This window comes from Propithecus coquereli, unplaced genomic scaffold (assembly GCF_000956105.1).
Source record: "Propithecus coquereli isolate 6110/MARCELLA unplaced genomic scaffold, Pcoq_1.0 Scaffold45, whole genome shotgun sequence".
NCBI classification, from domain to species: domain Eukaryota; kingdom Metazoa; phylum Chordata; class Mammalia; order Primates; family Indriidae; genus Propithecus; species Propithecus coquereli.
In genome coordinates, this window is record NW_012150285.1 from 9,066,035 (window position 1) to 9,087,048 (window position 21,014).

General features: G+C 45.9%; 1 protein-coding gene and 1 pseudogene across 1 annotated transcript in view; both read right to left on the bottom strand.

The window, feature by feature from the left end:
• Window positions 1-1,091: 1,091 nt before the first annotated feature.
• The window catches only part of APBB1IP (amyloid beta (A4) precursor protein-binding, family B, member 1 interacting protein), a 138,575-nt gene continuing 118,652 nt past the window's right edge, over window positions 1,092-21,014 (bottom strand). The window contains exons 11-14 of the mRNA XM_012654855.1: window positions 12,187-12,285; window positions 11,213-11,327; window positions 2,443-2,546; window positions 1,092-1,788 (exon numbers count right to left, since the gene is read on the bottom strand). Of these exons, the coding sequence (XP_012510309.1) occupies window positions 1,312-1,788; window positions 2,443-2,546; window positions 11,213-11,327; window positions 12,187-12,285 (795 nt within the window). The 3' untranslated portion in view covers window positions 1,092-1,311. The remainder of the gene's footprint in view (window positions 1,789-2,442; window positions 2,547-11,212; window positions 11,328-12,186; window positions 12,286-21,014) is intronic.
• Window positions 8,679-10,989, bottom strand: LOC105818732 (annotated as a pseudogene).

Below are 21,014 nucleotides of genomic sequence, written 5' to 3' on the forward strand. Positions count from 1 at the left end.
ATCATGCAATTTTCATCTTATCTGGTTTCCATTTTATTTCTTCTTCTCCTTAATAACCTCATACTGCTGAAGATTAAATTTAGAAGTTTTTTGCTAACAAAGTGCCTTATGATTGAGTTTCTATTTTATTTCGTTTATTTACTTAGCATGATAAGCTAATTAACTGGTGATTTTTTTTTTTAAATTTTTTTATTTCTGAACAGGCAGTTGGGAATTGGTGCTCACACATAGCTAAGTGATTTCTATTCTGGGATTCTTTTATTTCTTTCCGCATTTGGAAATGCTTCCCTTCAATGGACATTATAGAAATAATGCAAATAGTAACAGCTGAAAGTGCATTGACAGGAAGAGACTGTCAGGCTTTGAGAAGATAATGAGAACATTAGAGAAACACAACTTTCTAATGTTCTTGACCTTTTAAAAATAGTTTTCAAAATTCTGTGCCTTCTAAAGTCTTGCTGATCTTAGACATATTTTCCATCTCTATCTCTGTGACCTTCAGAATTTTCAGAAAATTGAAAGAGGAAAAAGGGAAAACAGGACAGGCAGAGTATATTCAGTTTCTCTGAGATCCGTTGCTTGACTGATTGCAATCCTGCGCACACACGCTGTTTTATTTTGCTTTTTTAATGGTTGAATAACATAGTAATTTCAAAAAATAGTTATTTAGATAGTTTCTGGATTCTCTATTATTCCAATGCTGTAGATATCCCATAAATTAAAATGTAGGGACAGGGAAAGGCAATCATACATATTCTTCAACCTGTAATGTTTTCGTGCAGAGACAAATGTAATGCCCAGTTTATCCTAGGTTCTTGTTAATCCTATCATTTCTCCTTCTAATTGGCTTTGGAGAGGCCTTTTAGAGTTTCTTAGTTTTATTTTTATGGTTCTGTTTTTGGTTTTTTGTCTTATTTAACTGTCAAATTCCTCAAAATCCTCTTAAAGTGGGTTGATGTCGCACTCGATTTATGCAATGACATTTCTAGAAATACTGGTTTCAGGAAAGATTTTTTATTAATTCGATGCTTCTGAACATCATAAAATAAATGAACCTAAACCATCATTTTAGTTACCTTGGAGGGGACAGATATGTACATTTAGGCAGACAGTCTGAACTCCGTGTTAGGTGAATGGTCATGAATGTGTTATACCTGAGCGCAACAGTGAAAAGTCTGACATCATTTCTCGTCTGAAAACTTCCAACCTTTATCTACAATGAACCAGATGCCACGACAAGAATGTAGCAAAACAGGCACTTGAGGCGAGAGATGGCTGTCCCTATGCCACGCGGACGTCCCCGGATGTCCCTTAGGACATGTTGCCCCTCTTCTTCTGCAGAGCTTTCATGAGGTCTGACATGAAGTCTTGCTCCCCGCTTCCTCCCCCGGCGGGGAGTCCCGGGTTGTCGTGCCTCTTGGGGGGCATGGGCGGCCTCTTGGCGACCGTGGGGGACGGCCCTGCGCACTCCGGGCGGAGCGAGGGCGGCGGCGGCGGGGGCGGCGGCAGCGCGGAGCCCGGGTCCCCGGCGAGCACCGGCGGCGGCGGCGGCGGCGGCACGAAGTCGGGGGGCGAGTCGGCCAGCTCCGGCGGCGGCGGCGGCGGCAGCTCGGCGTCCCCCAGCGGCGGCGGCGGCGGCGGCGGCAGGAAGTCGTCGGGCGGGGCGGGGCTGCCGCCGGTGTCCGAGGACCGCCGCACGGGCGGGGGCGGGGGCAGGCTGGCCCTGGGAGCGGGGTGGGCCCTGGGCGCTGCCGGCTCGCGGTGGTTACCCGGCGCCGGCCTCTTCTCCTGCAGCGGGCGACAAGGCAGGCATTACGGGGACGAACGGCCCGGTGGGCGTGGCGTCGCCGCCGACACGCGGGGTCGCTCCGTCTGCCCCTCCCCCCGCCCCCGGGACCCTCCGTCCCGGTCACGGGGAGCCATATGATGGGGAAACCTAAAATGCACGCATTGGAGTGCAGCCCTTTGGGGACCCACTTAGCACTTCAACGAATTGGTTGCTCTGATACATTCAGAAAAAAAAGAAAAAAAGTAAAAAATCCGCAGGGCTTAAAACTCAGGGGTGCCACTTTCAGAGGGTGCTGAAATCACTGGACTAAACCAAGAAAATCACTTTGGTGCAAGTAAAAGTAGCTAAATACCACCAGCATTGAAAAGAAATTCTCACGTTTTCCCTAAGCAGTGTGATAAGAGTTGGTTTTAACTTTCTTTTTTTTTTTTTACATAACAAATGTAACCTTGGTAACTTTTGATTCTAGTGAATATAACTTTAAGATAAAAACATAAAACAATTTCCTACATGAACTTATAGTGATTTCTCGTTGCTCGAACCATGCTTTCTTTTTTTAGAAGAGCAGTTGTTGGAACGATGCTACAGTTTCAGAACGTGGGTTTACAGGTGACAGTTTGATGGAATTTGTGTCAGCTGCTCTGTGGCCTTACCTTGGCTGTTTCCGCCTGTCTCTGGGCCTCTTCTAGAACAGCACTGGCGGCATGGACAGCCTGGGGGATCTGCCCATTGGGCTGGGTGGCGCCCGTCTTAAGTCCTGAGAGGAAGGGAGAGAGACAAGAGTGAGCAAATCATTTTCAGCATTCTCGAAAATGAATCTGCAAATACAAAGCAGTTTCTATCTCTGTAGCAAAAGAAAGGGATTCACGGGCATTGTATAGTGCACAAGGGCTTATGAAAAATCTGAGGTTCTATGACCAAACTTTATATGAGATTCTGCAAAAGATTCAAGAAAGTGAATACTGTATTCGATAAAGCCTCCAGAGGAAGCTCTGGATTAGCTGTGACCCTAGAGAGAATAGTAGGTTCTGCTTTTAAAAACTTTTTGGTAATTGGAGAATAAGCCATAAAAACCTATTTTTTTAAATTCCTGTTGTCGATTTACCTGAAATGTATTTATCTGGTTTCATACCAGGCTGAGTACAGGAACAACTTTTGAGCATTATCCTCAACTAAAAGTACTTTGGACACAGAGACAATAGAGTCGGGAGAAATTCACACGACCCCAGTGTACCCTGGAATTAGATGTGTTCTTTTCCCTCCCACAGTCCTGATACGCACTTATTTTCCTGCCTTTTTAATTTATCCTTTTGCTGCAAAAGTGTGATTCTTGGAGGGTTTACAGTTTGAGAGAATGAGATGGCAGAAGCTGTACGTTGATGTCTCTGGCTCCTGAGAGGCGTGTCCCAGAGAGGACAGTCACCTCTCCACACACCGGGGCCATTTCTCCTGTGACTGAACTGCCACCCAGCCCAGCCCAAGACGTCTTCCACCCCTAACCCTGTGGATGCAGAGATGGCTTTAGCCATGTTCAGGACCAGCTATTCTGTCAAATATTTATGAACTGACTGTTTAGTTTTTCAAATAGTCCCCCAATAATTCGAAAAACCCATTGATCTCCATAACAACTCAACTCACACAAAGACTTCAGGAGATTTGAAAGAAGAGGGAAAGTTTGATGAGGAATAGGATAGTTACACCGTCTCCAAGTATTTAACAGTGATTAAGTAGAAAATGAAAAATCTATACAGGAGAGAAGTTGGACAACACTTTAGCCAAGTGGTCAAAATGCAAAAGAACATTGAACCGGGGCAGGCGGAGCAGTTCTTTGACAGCAAAGAGATCCTTTGCGATTCCATTGGGGACAGACAGACAGGGTCGTCTCCGGTTGTGAGACCCTGAGCAGGACACAGCAGCCCTCACGTCTGCCCAAAGTGCATAACCTGAAGAATTAGGAGGAAATATCAAATGAATCCAAACTGAGGGACATTCTATAAATGGCCCTTATTTGTAATAAAAGGTCTTGATAGACAAAGGCTGAGGCGCTGTTCCAGATGACAGCACACTACGGAACAGAGAACGACATGGGACACACGATCTTGGACTGAAGCTGTGCCAGGAGGAATATTGCGTTCAAGGGCAACACTGAGACGATTGGCAAAGCCGGAATATAGACTGTAGTTCCGAAAAATACACACTGGAGATTTAAGGGACAAAGGAGAGGGACATACGCCATCTACTCCCGAATGGTCCAGAAACAAATACGTACATGGATAACATATGCAGAAAGGAGTGTGGAGAGAGAAAATGACAAAAGAGATGTGGCAAAATGGTCATTATTGGTGATCTGGGTGAAGGGTACTCGGGAGTTCTTTGTTCTATTCTTGTGACTTTTCTGTATGCTTCAAATTGTTTCAGAATAAAAGGAGAAAAATACTTGTGTCCATTTATAAATTTGAAAGCGTCTTGGCTAAAACTCCTTGCTAAAGTCATTTTGTAAGTACTGGAAAATCCTCCATGGCTGTTCCCTATTAGGAAAGAAAAAAAAATCGCCATTTATCTAGAATAAATTACTTCTTGTTATATACTTTGGATACATAATAGAACAACACGGCCGCGTGTTTTTCGCAGTTTGGGGAATCCTAGCAGACATGCACGAATCCCATGTGGTTTGTAGCCCCACAGCCAGCGACCTTCCCTACTTGTGCACGTTTCTCCAGGACTCTAGTTCAACTGCGGAGAGAAGGAAAGGCCAGGAAGGGGAGGAGGTGGGCAGAGAGAGCTTCTAGATTCCCTGGGAAAAGTTGCTAACTAATGTTCAGAAGGCATCAGACAGATGGGACCTCTAGTCCCTGCCAAATGATTTCACAGCATGTCCTGAGGCGATGGAGTGTGAACGCCATGGTACCCTCAGCTGAGTTCTTGCTGGGATCCATCCTGTGAGGTTCCGAAGGTCCACTCTGCTGGGTGCTGACTCAGGGGAACAGTTCTTAGGGGTGAAGAAGGGGACTCCCTGACTAGTGCCCCAAACGGCTTGAGGTTCAAGTAAGTGCAGTCAGCCAATAACTCCTCTCACCCCAAGGAACATTTTTCCCCCAAGACTATTCTTTTTTTTTTTTTTTTTTGAGACAGAGTCTCACTCTGTTGCCCTGGCTAGAGTGAGTGCCATGGCGTCAGCCTAGCTCACAGCAACCTCAAACTCCTGGGCTCAAGTGATCCTCCTGCCTCAGCCTCCCGAGTAGCTGGGACTACAGGCATGCGCCACCATGCCCGGCTAATTTTTTCTATATATTTTTTAGCTGTCCAATTAATTTCTTTCTATTTTTGGTAGAGACGGGGTCTCGCTCTTGCCCAGGCTGGTCTTGAACTCCTGAGCTCAAACAATCCGCCCACCTCGGCCTCCCAGAGTGCTAGGATTACAGGCGTGAGCCACTGCGCCCGGCCCCCAAGACTATTCTTGAAGTTCACCTTCACTGCATTTTGAGGGGAGGGGGTGTTGGAAGGCCATATGGTTTGATTTGTCCTGGGCTCCTTGGATGGACATAGGTCTCTTAAACACTTCCCAAGAGCCCTGTTGATTTTGTGCCATGAATTCAGGTGGAGACAGAGAGGCTTCAATAACAGTATTTGGCAAGAACTGAATTTTTTTTTTTTCTCTTCAAGATGAGGTCTTGCTCTGTTGCCCAGGCTACAGTACAGTGGCATTATCATAGCTCACTGCAACCTCAAACTCCTGGGCTCAAGCGATCCTCCTTTCTCAGCCTCCAGAGTAGCTGGGACTACAGGCGCTCACCACCGTGCCCAGCTAATTTTTCTATTCTTAGAAGAGACAGGGTCTTGATCTTGCTCAGGCTGGTCTCAAACTCCTGACCTCAAGTGATCCTCCCACCTTGGCCTCTCAAAGTGCCAGGATTACAGGCGTGAGCCACCGTGCCTGGCCAAGAACTGGATTTTAAAAGATGGCATCATTTCTTCACCACTAAGATGCAATCATGGCCATCCTATGTGTCCGTATATATGTATAACTGAGAAGAATAAACATCAGTCCCTTCCAAGCTCACCTTTACTTCCTTCCAAGCTAGTCACTGATGCAGCTAAAATCCCACGCAGCAGGTGCTCGTGGCAATAAATTCTAAGGCATAAATGAAAAGAAAGCTTGAACTGAGGGTTTGTTTCCCCTTCAGAAGCCCATGGAAGCATTTTATTAATAAGCAGGGAGGGCTCCCAGTATGTTTATTTTAAAATCTCAGCATATTATTCTCTGCAGGGCTTGCAGCAGTGGCAGAACCTAAGAATTTGTGCTAAATAAAACTCTGTAGCAGCAAGAACATGGGTTAATTTCCTATCTACTACGGGAACTCCCAAATTTATAGCCAGTAAGTCAGAAGTGGGGGTGGTCTGGGGACCCCCTAGGGTCTAACCCTGCACATTGTCAGCATGAGATTGGAGTCAGTAAGAGTTAGACAGCCCCACAGGTAACAGGGTTACCTGGGCAGGTGTTACCCATTCAATTGCTTTCCTTGATGTGGGTAACTATATAAAACAGGGATGGGCCACCTTTTTCTGTGAAGGGCAAGATAGTAAATATTTTCACTTTTGCAGACCAGGGAGTTTCTGCTTGCAAAGTGTGGCTGGCATCTGGAGTCAGGACAGCCCTGCTGGGGACTATGCCGTGCACCTGTGGAGCCTGCACTAACTCTGGGTGGGGACGCCAGCGGGTGTCGGGGCAGGGGGCCGGAGCATGCGCGGAAGCACTGCGAGGTGGGAGGGGCACAGGTTAGGATGGGTCCAGGTGCAGGTCTGTCGTGGTTTAGTGGGGAGAAGGTAAAGGAGTTCCTCATTGCACGATTCCATTCGTTTCTGCTGCAGGTACAGGGTTAGGGATTGGAAGTCTGAGGAGGGTGGAAAACATCTGAAACTAGGAGACTACGTTGACTGGAACAGGTTTTCTCAATATTATTAAGATTTGGGCCTGGAAAATTCTTTGCTGTGCGGGGCTGTCCTGTGCCTTGTAGGAGAGGCAGCATCCCCAGCCTCTACCCACTGGGTGCCACTAGACACCTCTGAGATGTGACAACCAAACAAGACTCCCGACATTGCCACATGTCCCTGGGGGACAAAATCACCCTTGGTTGAGAACCATAGAGCCAGAGAAACAGGCTGACAGGAGGTATCACGGGCCCAGTCATGGTTGACATCCAGAGGTGTGTGGTAGAATCAACAGGTGGCTTGTTACGTAGGGCCCTCCGGGGGGAAAGGGACCCTCCAACTCTCTGCTCACCCCGGGGAAGCTTCCCACCCTCTCTCCTTCTCATCCTCCAGATTTACTAGTTTAACAGCCATCTGGTTCCTTCCTTTCCTTTCTTCCTTCTTCCCTCCCTTCTCCCTCTCTCCCTTCTTTCTTCCTCCCTTTTCTCGAAGTCACTGGTGTTAAAACTGAGACTTAGGGGAGAGAGCTGTCCATTCCGTGCTTTGAGTTCAAGCCACGTGACTCTAGGCCGTCCTACCAGAGAGCCATGAGTTGGGAGTTGTGGCCACCGGCCCAGCGAATTGTAACTTAGAACTTCATTTGCCATGGTTCCTCGTTTCTGTATCTCCTTCTCTTGGGAAATTCACAGGCGGGCTGCCCGTGGCTGGATGTGGGATCCGTGGGTGTCCTAGCATCTCACAGAATGTCCAACTCCACCAAGACACGACAGAGTCAAGGCCCGGGCTGGGAGGGTGCTCTGTTTCCACCCCACGTGGGTGGAACTGTTACTCAATTCCAATGTTAACCACCTGTAGTTAGTATCGGACTCCACAGATTCCAGGGCTCGACCTCTACAAGCTGGCCTCCACTTCTGAAGCCTGCCACAAGTGGGGTCCCCAGCCACCTGCACTTCTTATCAGCCCTCTTCAAATTCAGGGGTTCCTAGAACCCCTTTAGGTTTCATTATTTTCTAGAATGACTCAGAGAACTTAAACAAGCACTATACTTATGATTTCGAGTTCCCCAAAATCAAAGAACTTAGAACCTTACAGTTTTTCCCTGGAGTCAGACCGTGTCTGTCAACGTCAATCCAGAGTCTTAAAAAAAATGAGATGTCTATGAAAAATGGGTCATCAAGGAAACAAAACATGAATCATACTTAAATATGATCCTGAATTTTTCTTTTCTAGACATGAGACTATGTCTACATGAAAGGGGATGTCAGATCAGTTCCACACTGAATTTATGAAGTAAGCACCCAGTCGTAAGGTATGAATCATAACTAATTTCGATGTCCTGGGTGGAGGCCACATACAGAGACTGGTTCGAGACCATTTTGAGGAATGAATCCTCTAATGACCTTCAGCGAGTCCTCCTAGGAACGCTAGATTTAGAAGAGATTTGGCATATGCCGATTTCTGGAAACAGCCCAGAGGAAGAAACTGGGCACACTTCTCTAGCCCTTGTCAGTGAGTGAGATTTGAGCTTGAGTGTCTGCCCCAGAATGAGCCCAGGAAAGGAGGCCGGTGACCCCGGGACAGATGCTACAGATGATGCCAGAACGCCTCGTCCCAAAGAGTGGCCACGTCTTGGGAAGGAGAAACCTGACAGTTCAAGAACTTCAAGTGGCATTTCCCCCCCAAGCTGGAGGACTGAGAGAATTAGGATTCCTTCTACAGTCATTGGGACCCAACTGCCAGCCAATCTCAGCAGCCCTTTGTTCATTAACTCAACAAATACACCAGGCTTATAAACCCTGGAGACACAACGTGGAACACGCAGGAATGTTCTTTGTCCTTTTCAGATAAGAGTGGAGGGAAACAGGCAAAAAGCCAGTTAACAACTACATCGAATAATTACAAATTGAAACAAGTGCTCTGATGAAAACAACTCGGCACAAACACTTGTGGGGAGCTCTGTTCACAGAGCAGCCGGACTGGACTCATCTAATGAAAGTATCTTTTTTTTCATATTAAACTTTTTATTAAAACTGAGTCCCCACAGATATACATACATCTCAAATTCATACCAGTGACCTGGAATGCCTGAGTATTCAAGTTGTGGGTTTTCCACATAGTAAAAAACACTTTTCATCCACTTTATAAAGGACACGGCAGATCCAGAAAGAATAACCTTGGCTGGTAGACGCTGTCCCCCGAAGAACAAACAGAGGTCCTCAACAGGATTAAGTTTATCTTCAGAGGCTTCGTCCAAGTGCAGGTCAGTCTATGGTGTGAGGAACGGTTCCCACCTAGCAAGGCTCTGTTCAGAACAGCGGATACTATCCTCGGCCACATCTGTAAATGCTGACCTGATGTCACTTTGCACATTTTGTTTCCATCTTTCCCAGTCTGCTTTCAGGGCATTAATAGCACATTCTATTTTATCTTCAAGTTTTCCAATCTCTTCTGGTAAGTAGATCAGTATCTGCCTTTTTATAGGTCAAAGCTTCAACCGTGGAATCCAGTTCTGCTTGTATTTGGTCTCTTCTTTTCGTAACACCCATTAACATTTCACTATAGAACACGTGCTCGTGTCCGACCGGAAGCAGGGCCTCTGAGAGTCCGGACACCCGTGTTTCAGTGGCTTTACGGCGTTTGTCAAGACAGCCGGCAACATCTTCTAGAGTATCAACCAGATCTTCTGGCGCTGACCACAGGATATAAATCAGGCCATATTTTTTCATTTCATCAAGATATGCTCTTCCTTCCTTGTAAATTCTCTGAGATATTTCATCTATCAAATTTATTTTCTGGCTAAATATTTCAATAAAGTCATTCATTTCCATGAACAACTCTGGACGGTTTTTAACTCCTCTTGTTGAGCATGCCCCGTCCCCCTCAGTGACCCAGGCCCTTGCGTCTTGTGAGACGCCAGTCCCCAAGCTTGTGCAGTGACAAAGACTTTGAAGTCTTCACTAAATGTTAAAGCTGGATGATCAGCAGTTCGGTTCAAAAATTTCTGTAATGGCTTCCTGCGTGTCCCAATGAGGTCAAAATTAAAGCGTCCCACCGTTTCTCTTACTATCAACTTTCTGGCAGTGGTGGAGTAATCGGAGTGGGGTGCGCTTCTTCAAGCTCTCCCTTCGACCAAAGGGAATCTTCATAACGTCCCCTAACTTCAAATTCCCTGGAGTCCAATTCCCCATGAGATGTCTTAGCTATCATCCTGTAAGTGATAAAGTGTGAATTGTAGTAACATGGCTTTCGGGTTCATCAACCGTGATGAAGAGATGCTTTAAGTCTGGCTCATCTTCAAACTTGATTGGGTTTGTCATTGAGAAAGGGGACGCTGGCATCATGGGGCTGAAGGAGCTCACGTCCACGAGCGAGGCATCTGGGCCCCGCTGTCTCCGCCGCTCTGACCACACAGGCCAAGGCCGCGTCCTTCTCCATCCCAGCCGTGCTGAGTGCCTCCTCAGCCCCATTCTCAACCGGCCACGCTGGCCATCGGCTCGGTCACCTTCCATAGTTTTGTCTTGCTGAACACCTGCAAGCCATCCTCATCCTTGTCCAGGTCCAGCACCTCAGCCTGCAGCAGGGCGGAGGAGCCGCTGCGGCCCAGGGAAGGGGTGCTGGCCCCTGGGCTCTCCCCCTTGGCGCCCCGGCCAGGAGGCCCAAGGACAGCGCCTTGATGAAAGTATCTTCACATGTTGGGTCAAAGGTACCTTATTGTAATCTCCACACTCTCAAGCCCTTTGAAACAGCGAAGAACACATATACCTGCCTTGACAGGACTGTCTTTAACACCGGACAACAATGATCAGAACTTCTTCTGCCACAGATGGCTCCAGTTCTTTCAACCATTATTTATCATAAACACGATGTGTTTGAATCCCAGCTCGGCCACGTAGAAGGTTCTAGATACCAGCGTCTCCCACCTGCAGTCCCTCAGCTGTGGAGTGCGGATCACGATCTGTATTTTGCAGGGCTGCTGTAAGAACCAGAAATAGTCCCCGCTCCATCCCTCGGTGTCCCGTTCTCCTTCTTGAAAATACAGACAAGTTGCTGTTACGCTACCCTCGCAACGTGACCTCCAAGACTGGGTGCGAGGCTCTAGCCACAACGTCACTGAGGCGAAACACCAGGGTGTGATGTCTCCCTTGGCGTGGTTAGGCTTCTGGGCACTAACGGAGCCTCGGCAAATGGAATATTTGTGCTCTGATGAGAAACACCTCCCCAGTCACCTTAGCTCCCCCCAAACTGGAGGTCAGCACCTTGGCCACAAGCATGTCCTGAAAAAAGCGGTCAAGGCTTTATTAAAGGTCACTTATAAGGAAACAGATACGGAGTGTTGTAGGGGGGCTGGGGAGGGGGGCAGTCAGCCCGACTGTCAGAAGAGGAACATTTTCTGAATGGTGTCTACAAGGTTCTGCTTTTACAGAATGGACTGGATGCGTTTTGAGCTTGAGCGCTGAGCTTTGAGTGTGCGTTGGAATTGCCTCTGCTTCGTACCTGTGCAAGGCTGGGCCGGTGTCACTGCGTTGACAGTCCCCAGGCTTGTCCACCGAGAGGCAAGGCCAGCCCTCGCCATGGCCCGCTGATAGTTGTCATAGAGTGTCTTCCCGTACTAGAGAGGGGACACAATGGGAGAGAGAAAAGAATCCATTTATCCCCAATTCTGCACTTAACTGCAATATACACATTGGACATTTCATGACTACCAAGTTGGTTCTTTGGTATATTTCTATTAAAAATATCCACAAATTGTTTTTTCCCATGTTCAATAATTTTCCAGTTGAGCACAGTTCATTAATCCTTTAACCCACACATTAGAGAGCTTTACCCACACAATTCTGATCACATGTGCCGTTACCTAATTCTGTCATAGATTCCACTTTGTGTTTCTTTTCTTTTCTTTTTTTCTTCCCAAGACAAGGTCTTGCTCTATCTCCCAGGCTGGAGTGAAGGGGTCATCACAACTCACTGCAGCCTCAAACTCCTGGGCTCAAGCGATCCTCCTGCCTCAGCCTCCCCAGTAGCTGGGACTACAGGCATGCGCCACCACGCCCGGCTAATTTTTTCTAATTTTTGTGGAGATGAGGTCTCGCTCTTGCTCAGGCTGGTCTTGAACTCCTGACCTCAAGTGATCCTCCTGCCTCAGACTCCCAAGTAGCTGTGACTATAGGTGCCTGCCACCACTCCCGGCTAAGATCTTGTGTTTCTTAACTGCACTCTAAGCTTACAATGATCTCCATGAGTAAATATCTGAAAAATCTACGTGAAAGCAAACCCTTGATTCTCAGGGCACCGGAGAGGTCCCTGTTTCTATACTCGCCACTATTGAAAAACCCCACTGGGCAGGTGAATAAGATGATGTCTGTGGCCGTACCCAAGAGTGGGTCAACTGCTTTGCAGTGGCACAACAGCTGGACCCAGGTCAGGAGGCTGGCACATGCAAGGTAGGGGGCGTCGGGGCGCGCTCTCACCTTGGCGATCCGAATTCCCATAACCCACTGGTTGAGAGTTCTTGCGTCGTCACAGCAGAGGTACTTGATATACTGGGACTCCTTCTGAATCTGGGGATGCTAGAAAGAAGCAGGTTCAAAGATCATTTATAAACACTTCACTTAGGAGCTCAAAGCACCTGTCAGAAAAAAATTTTTTAAAGCTAAATATATGTGATTTACTGAGGTGGTGGCAAAAATTGCTGGTTGCTATTTTATGATGAGGAAGAGGAAAGCTTTTAAAAAATGATTGAATTTTGAAAGGATTTAAGACATTTGTCATATATTTTATCATAAGCACTTTTTATTCTATTATCAATAATAATTTTCATGTCTGCATTTTTAACTTCTGAAAGCCTTTACCTCTATCATGTCCCCAAAAGGGATCTGAGCTGTTTCTCCCTTTGTCGGATGATAAGAGAGCTTACCTGATCTGATTCTTCCATCACAGAATTGATGCCTACAGGAACTGTGGTTTTGTGACTTCCACAATCTAGTCCTGGGGTTATTTCTGCTCCCAAGAACTCAGTTTGGCAACGACGACTTTCTTAACTACTATCTCCTACCCAAGTGGGCCAGTGGCCTCCGGGTGCAGAGCCCGGGGAAGGGACATTTCTGTCTATTGCACTTAGGACAAGTGGCACTAAGCAGTGGCTTTGGGTGCTGAACAAGGAGGGTTGTCCAGGCCTTCCGGGAGCTGACAAAGAGAACGATGATAGGGACGGGCATGAAGGAGAGAGAGATACCCTGCGCTCCTCTTTCTTAATCCTCATCACCCTTAATGATTTCCGCATTTTGTTTCTGTCTCTGAAAGACTGTGTCCTCCACCAGGCTGGGAGCTATGTCGTCTTATTCACTACTTAGCACCCGGCCCAGAAGCACGGCAGGTGTTCCAATAATTGTGGAAGGAAATAACTCAAGCACATTTCCTGTTCCATTGGAAGTCTTGCAGCTGTCAGGAGAGGGGGGCAGGCAGCCAAACCCAGGTTCTAAAACATGTGCCATGAGGATTTTCGTGGATCATTATAACTTTCAGTAGACTTTATTATATAGAAAAATAACGACCAACCACACCATCATGTGTGTGGGGGGGAACTACCTCTTCCTTCCTTTCCCTCTGTTTTTCAGAGGAGTTTGGTCATCCCGGTGGGATAAGCATAGGCGATGTGGAAACCAAAAGAGCTGGAAGCATCTGCCTACTCCCCAGCGGGCAGGAGAGGGGGCAGCTGTCCCACGCCTCCCCAGGGCACTTGAATGGCCTCCAAGACAATGGCTGTTTTCAAAGTTGATCTAATCAAAGGGCCTGGAGTCTTTAAACTTGGGCTGGAATCAAGAGGCAGCGTCTACACCAGTCCCCCTCCAGGTCTGTCTGGCGACCCGGCCAGCAGGAGCCTGCGCTGCTGTCTCTGCCCAGGAAGGTAACGAGACACCTGTGAGTGCTTGATGAGAGTTCAGTAATTTTCAGTTTCACAAATGAGAAAACTGAGGCTCCGAGAGGTTACCGTACATCTTACCCCGTGACCCCCCGCCCCCCAGAACCTCGGGGGTCTTTTGACTTATCACCTAGAATGTCCGTATTTATGTTAAGCTATCAAGCCCAAAGCAAAAATTTAAAGATACCACAGAAAAAATTCAGTCGTAATAAAGAATTCCTCTGTGTGGCCTTTCGAGGCAATTGAGGAAAGTCTACTCTTATGTTTTATCTTTAAATAGGCTGTTTTCTTGATTTAGGTCCCTCGGCCCTCAGAATTTGCATCTGAAGACGGGCAATGCCCGTTGGCAGGTTCCTCTCTCCCGGGGGGGTGGGTGGGGGGGTGGAGGGGCGGTGGAAACAGCCCCACGCCGGCCTCTGAACGCGGCTGCAGTTTCCCATCCGGCCGGCAGATGGCAGAAAACGCTTTCGAATGGCGGCTGCACATGCTACCGCGGTTCAATGCTTCCTCATTAATTCCCAATATTAGATTTTATTTTTTGCAAATGTTACTTCAATAATCATCCTCTTTGGAGGCCCTTAAAATTGGAAATCTCTATCAACTCAGGTAACGTGGCCCAATAGCAAAAAGGATTCGTTGCCTCAATTAACCTGAAGGTCATATTGATGAGAAATACACTAAACAGAGCTTATGGGATGGAAAGGGGCATCCCACCGATGCCTGCAGCATTCTCTTCGACACTAAAAACTGCAAAGCCAGACCGATGCCCTTGTCTTTCAGCACCAGAAACACAGCTCTCTAACCTACATAGCATTCTTAGTTCTGATTGACATGGAAGAGGGGCGAGTGTCAGTCTCTTCTGCAATTTAATGTTTATAATTCTTCTTAAAAAGCAGCATTTTTCCTACCTTGAGACATTTAGAAAGTTGGCATTGTTACTTTGAGTTTAGCATATTAACTTTCTTTGGTTTGGTTTTCGATGCATGTCAGGTGAGAGCCCAATTTCCAGGAGTAAGCTATAAATCTCAGTGTGCTTGCAGTGAGACGCACAAAGCAACTATTTGCATCGAAGTGTCCTTTTAAGCAGCAAAACAAACAATTCCTTAAGTATGTTATTCATCTGAATATAGTAAAATGTGGTCATTCCCTTAAATAAAACAACTTTTGAATATAAAACAGAGGCAAGAACTCTTGACGATGGGGTAGATAGACGTATAGACCTTGCTGAGGCCAGTCTCACCAATCTCCTTACACTGCATGCGTGCTGTGAAGGTGTACAGGGGAATTAAGCATCAGATATCTCCTAAGGTCTCTTGCAGTCCTCAGATTTTATGGTCCTTAGATGAGCTACCGAGTGGGCACGACACTCCTTTCCGGTTCCCTTGGCAATGCAGAAATCCTTTAGGCTTCCAGGACATCATACAGCAAGTCCCTGTGGGGTGTTCTCCATCTCGTCTTAGACCCCGCCTCGGGGCTTCCCTGACTAAGCCTTTTGCTGAAAAATTATTTGCAAAGAGGTTTAAGGAAAATGCTAGTTCAGTGTTACTGGCCGGACTCTTCTGCAATTGATTCGATTGTTCCTGACCATAAAAATAGGGAAGCTCTCTTAGGACATGAGCACAGCACACAAAGGTCAGGGCAACTGCAGAATGTCACTGCTTAAGGAATCTCACAGATCCTCTAAGCTTACAAAATGAGGAAACCGAGTGTCAGGGAGGTTGAGCAATTCATCCAAGGCCAAAGGAAGTGGCGGAACCAAGGCCCTATTTGTTCAACAAATACCTCTGGGTGCTAAGAAGTATACTCATCCCTCGTATGTAAAGATGAGTAAGACAGAGCTCGCACCACCACTGGGCGATGGTAGCTGGGGGGTGTTGCTCGGGGAGATGTAAACAAATATGTGATTACCCCATAATGCGGTCAATTTCATAATAAAAGTTTGAAAATGGGCTGAAAAAGGCTCTGTAGAAGTGACAGATGTTGTAATACGTTTGGGGACTGTGGAGAAATCCTGTGTGGCTGAATTCTGGGAACCATGGGAAGTAGAGGCAGAAATTTAGCCTGTGAGGGGTTGGAGTAAAAGGCCGTGCGTCCAGCAAGAATCTAAACATGGTCCTCTACGCCAGTGGTCCCCAACCTTTTTGGCACCAGAGACCGGTTTCATGGAAGACAATTTTTCCACAGACCAGGGCTGGGGGTGGAGGGGAGGGAATGGTTTTAGGATGATTCAAACACATTACATTTATTGTGCAGTCACACCTAATGTGCTATGATAATCATTGTGCTGATGATAATCTGTATCTGCAGCCGCTCCCAGCACTAGCATCACCGCCTCAGCTCCACCTCAGATCATCAGGCATTAGATTCTCACAAGGAATACAACCTGGATCCCTCACATGTGCAGTTTACAGTGGGGTCTGTGCTCATATGAGAATCGAATGCCAATGCTGATCTGACAGGAGGCGGAGCTCAGGCGGTGATGCGAGTGATGGGAGCAGCTGTAAATATAGATGAAGCTTCACTCGCTTGCCCACCGCTCACCTCCTGCTGTGCAGCTGGCTCCTAACAGGCCATGGACCAGTACCGGTCTGTGGCCCGGGGGTTGGAGACTGTAGCTCTAGGTGGTAGGGAACATCAGACATTTTAAAACAGCAGAGTGACACAGGAAGTGGCAGGTGGCTACGTGGGAGGTGGAGCTGGCGAGAGGGTTAGGACCAGACGGTGGGAGGGCGGAATGAGGGGCATGGACAGAAACCCAAAGAACCTGCTCGGAGATTGAATGAGAAGTGGGAAGAGGAAGGAATATCTTTCTGTTTCTAGCCTCGTAGAGCAGGTGGGTGTTATGGGTTTAATTGTGTCCTCCCAGCACAAAGATATGTAGAAATCTTTGCAGATGTAATCAAGTTAAGATGAGGCCATCCTGGCTTAGGGTGGGCCCTAAACCAATATGACCAGTGTCCTTTGTGTGCTGCGCTCATGTTCTAAGAGAGCTTCCCTGTTTTTATGGGCAGGAACAATCAAATCTCGAGCAGGCTAGAAGAAAGGTCTAGTGATAAGAGAATGTTGATCCTAAACCCCAGCTCTAAGAAAGTTCAGACAGGAAGTTAAGAGAGTTTGTTTGCAAGAGAACACACTTATGTATCTAATAAGCATGAGTGGCCTCGGCCGAGTTCATGAACCTTTGAGAGTTTCTGGTTCCACATCTTATAATATAGGGATGATAGTGCCTCCTCCCTTGAGGGGTCATTGAAAAGATTAAATGAAATAATGTGTATAAAAAGGACCCAATAGGGTGCATGTAACATGGCAGGGCAGCTATTACTATTACTATTAAATATTGCTAATGATGAGCTAGGTTTTGAAGAGCACAATGGGGGAGGGACTTGACATGCATTTCTGTTCATCCATCCATCCATCCATCCATCCATTCATACAGTGTGTCCAATACTGATCCAGTCTCTGGAACACAGTAGTGAACACAACAGAAAAACTCCCTGCTCTCAGGGCGGTTATATTCTACTAAGGGAGAAAGCCAATAAAAGTTTAAACACTAAGTACTATCATTTTACATTGTCAAAAAATACTATGAAGAAAATATAGCAGATTGCATAAGCCAGGAATTTGAACAAAAAAGAAAAACAATAAAGCAGGGTAAGGAGTAGGGAGTAGGCGAGTGATGGGGCGGGATTCCGGTGCTCCTTCCAGGAAACTCCTTAACGTGTCTCCACAAAGACAGAATTTCTCCTGGAAGGTATTTACTTCTTCTGCCACATCCCAGCAAACCACAGCACGGCGTGGGAAAGCATTCACAAAGAAGCAGCTCCACCCCAAGCTCAGAATGGGAATGTGCAGCAAGAAAAGAGGGTGCAAGGAAAGATGATTCTTGAGCATTAAGCACTTTCTTTGGATTCTGACACTTGTCCCCGTGAGTATGCAAACCTCTCCAGGGACAGGTGATGTCTACATTATCTTCTCAGAGTGTGGCCCCAGACCAGCAACATCAGCATCACCGGGGAACTTGTTAGAAAAGGAAATTTGAGGAAGGAGCAGAGCAAGACGGCAGAGTAGATCTCCCCAGCTGTCTTACCCTTGCAGGAACATCAATTTGAACAACTATCCATGCACGAAATTACCTTCGCAAGAGCTAAGGGAACCTGAGCACGTGGGTGAGACTGTGGAGCCCCTTGGACTGCAAAGATGAGTGAAGCTGTGGTCGAACAGAATGGAGACCAGTTCTCTGTGACTGCACTGCCCCTCCCCCAGGCGACTGTGGCACCACACTGTGGAAAGTCCCCCTAGACTCATGGTTTCTGCACTGGAAGAACGGGAAGCACTTGGCTTCCCCACCATCCCAGGTGCCTCTGTGGGAGACTTGCTTCTGCATTGGCCCACAAGGACCATCATGAGTACTGATGGTGCCGAACCAGGCAAAGAAACAATAAAGAAAACTACAGGCCAAGTGTGGCTCACACCTGTAATCCTAGTACTTTGGGACGCCAAGGTGGAAAGATTGCTTGAGGCAAGGATTTTGAGACCAGCCTGGGCAACATAATGAGACCCCATCTCTAAAAAAAATAGAAAAATTAGCTGGGCATGGTGGCACGCATCTGTAGTCCCAGCTACTTGAGAGGCTGAGACAAGAGGATCCCTCGAACCTAGGAGTTTGAGAGTTCAGTGAGCTATGATGACATCACTGTACTCTAGCTTGGGTGACAGAGTAAAACGCTGTCTCCAAAAAAAAAGAAAAGAAAACTACAGACGAATATGAACATAGATGAAAAAATCCTCAACCAAATACTATCAATAAGAATTCAACAGTACATTAAAAAGATCATTCGCCATGATCAAGTGGGATTCATCCCAGGGATACATGGTTTAATATATGTAAATCAATAAATGGAACACAGCACATTAATAGAATAAAGGGTAAAAAACCAAATGATCATCTCAACAGATGCTAAAAAAAAGCATTTGACAAAATTCAACACCACTTCATGATAAAAACTCTCAACAAATTAGGTGTAGAAGAAATATACCTCAACATAATAAAGTTCAGATATGATGAACTCACAGCCAGCATCACACTGACTGTGAAAAAGTTAATAGTTTTTTCTCCAATATCTGGATCAAGACAAGGATGCCCACTTTCATTACTACTATTCAACAACACAGTATTGGAAGTCCTGGCCAGAGCAATTAGGCAAGAGAAAGAAATAAAAGGCATCCAAATTTGGAAAGGAGGAAGTCAAACTGGCCCTGTTTGCAGACAACATGAGCTTACACATATAAAACTCTAAAGACGCCACCAAAAAACAGTTAGAACTAATAAACAAATAAAATAAAGTTGCAGGCTATAAAATCAACATACAAAAATCAGTAGCATTTCTGTACACCAACAGCCAACTGTTTGAAAAAGAAATCAAGAAAGCAATCTCATTTACGACAGCCACAAAATACCCTAGAAATAAATTTAATCAAGGAGGTGAAAGATCTCTACAACGAAAATGATAAACATGGATGAAAGAAATTGAAGAGGATAGAAATAAATGGGAGCATATCCCATGTTCATAAATTCAAGAATTAATACTGTTAAAATGCCCAAATTACCCAAAGTGATCTACAGATTCATGCAATCCCTATCAAAGTTCCAATGTCATTCTTGATAGAATAGAAAAAAAGATCTTAAAATTCATATGAACTACAAAAGACCCTAAATGGACACAGCAATCTTGAGTAAGAAGATCAAATCTGTAAGCATCACACTACTTAATTTCAAAACATACTACAAAACAAAAAAACAAATAATCTGTTTCTAAGTGAGCAAAAAACATGAATAGACGTTTCTCCAAAGAAGACATACAAATGGCCAATAGAAATATTAAAAAATGCTCAATGTCACTAACCACAAAGAAAATGCAAATCAAAACCACAATGAGATATCGCCTCATCCCAGTTAGAATCGCTGCCATCAAGAAGACAAAAACTAACAAATGCTGGCGAGGGTGTGGAGGAAGGGGAACTCTTATATGTTAGTGGGAATGTAAATTAGTACAGCCGTTATGGGAAGCAGCATAGAGGTTCCTCAAAAAATTAAAAACAGATCTACCATCTGACCCAGCAATCCCACTACTGGGTACGTATCCAAAGGAAATGAAATCAGTATGTGGAAGAGAAATCTACATTCCCATGTTTATTGCAGTACTATTCACAGTAGCCAAGATATGGAATCAACCTAAATGCTCATCAATGGATGAATGGATAAAGAAAACACACATAATATTATTCAGCCATAAAAAAGGATGAAATCCCGTCATTTGTGACCACATGGATGGTCACTCAACATCACTCAACATCATGTTGAGTGAAATAAGCCAGTCAGAGAAAGACAAATATCGCATGATCTCACTCATATGCGAAATCTGAAAAACTGATCTCCTAGGAGTTGAGAGGAGACTAGTGGTTATCAGGGGCTGGGAAGAGTAAGGGGGAGGGGGAGATGGGGAGAGGTTGGCCAGTGGGTACAACGGCACAGTCAGGAGTCAATCTGGCACTCTGGTGCACAGTAGGTGACTGCAGTTATTAATAATGCGTTGTGTATTTCAAATAGCTAGAAGAGAGGACTTCGAATGTCCCCAACACAGAGAAATGATAAATAGTGAAGGTGATGGATACGCTAATTACCATGATTTGATCATCATACTATCCATGCATGTATCAAAATATCACACTGTACCCTACAAATGTGTACAATTTCTGTGTGTCAGTTTAAAAAGTTAAATAAAAAGGAAAAGAAAGGCAAATTCCTAGACCTGATCCCATTTACTGAGTCGGAAACTCTGGGGGACCAGCTACCTGTGTCTTAACAATCCTCTAAGTGATTCTGATGCATACTAAAGTTGGAGAACCACTGGCTAATAAGAAAAATATTTATTTAATACTAAAGTGCAGTCATAATAACTACCACCTATTGAGTGCTGTTTTGTTTCTAGACATTGTACTAACGATTTTATCAGCATATTTTATTTAATCCTCACAAGAAGGGTTGGGTCCTCTGATCTCCACTTTGAAGATGAGGCAATGAGGCTTAGAGCCTCAGCAGTGACCTAGTTAGCAGGTGACAGGGCCAGCACTCAGACTCCAATCTGTCTGACAGCATCCCCCACGGCCTGTCGCGCTCATCAGGCTCCTACCGAGGAGAAACTCTGGCCTGGACATCACAGTGAGCGCGTGTCCACGGAATCACGCAGTCTCTTAACGTGTCTCCGGGGCTCCTGGATCCCTCCCGCAATCTATGCACACGTTCTCTGCATTTGGGAAATCGGCTCACGCTAATGAAGTATTTGAATATGAAGAGCGTTTGGTTTTTTTAAAATAGTG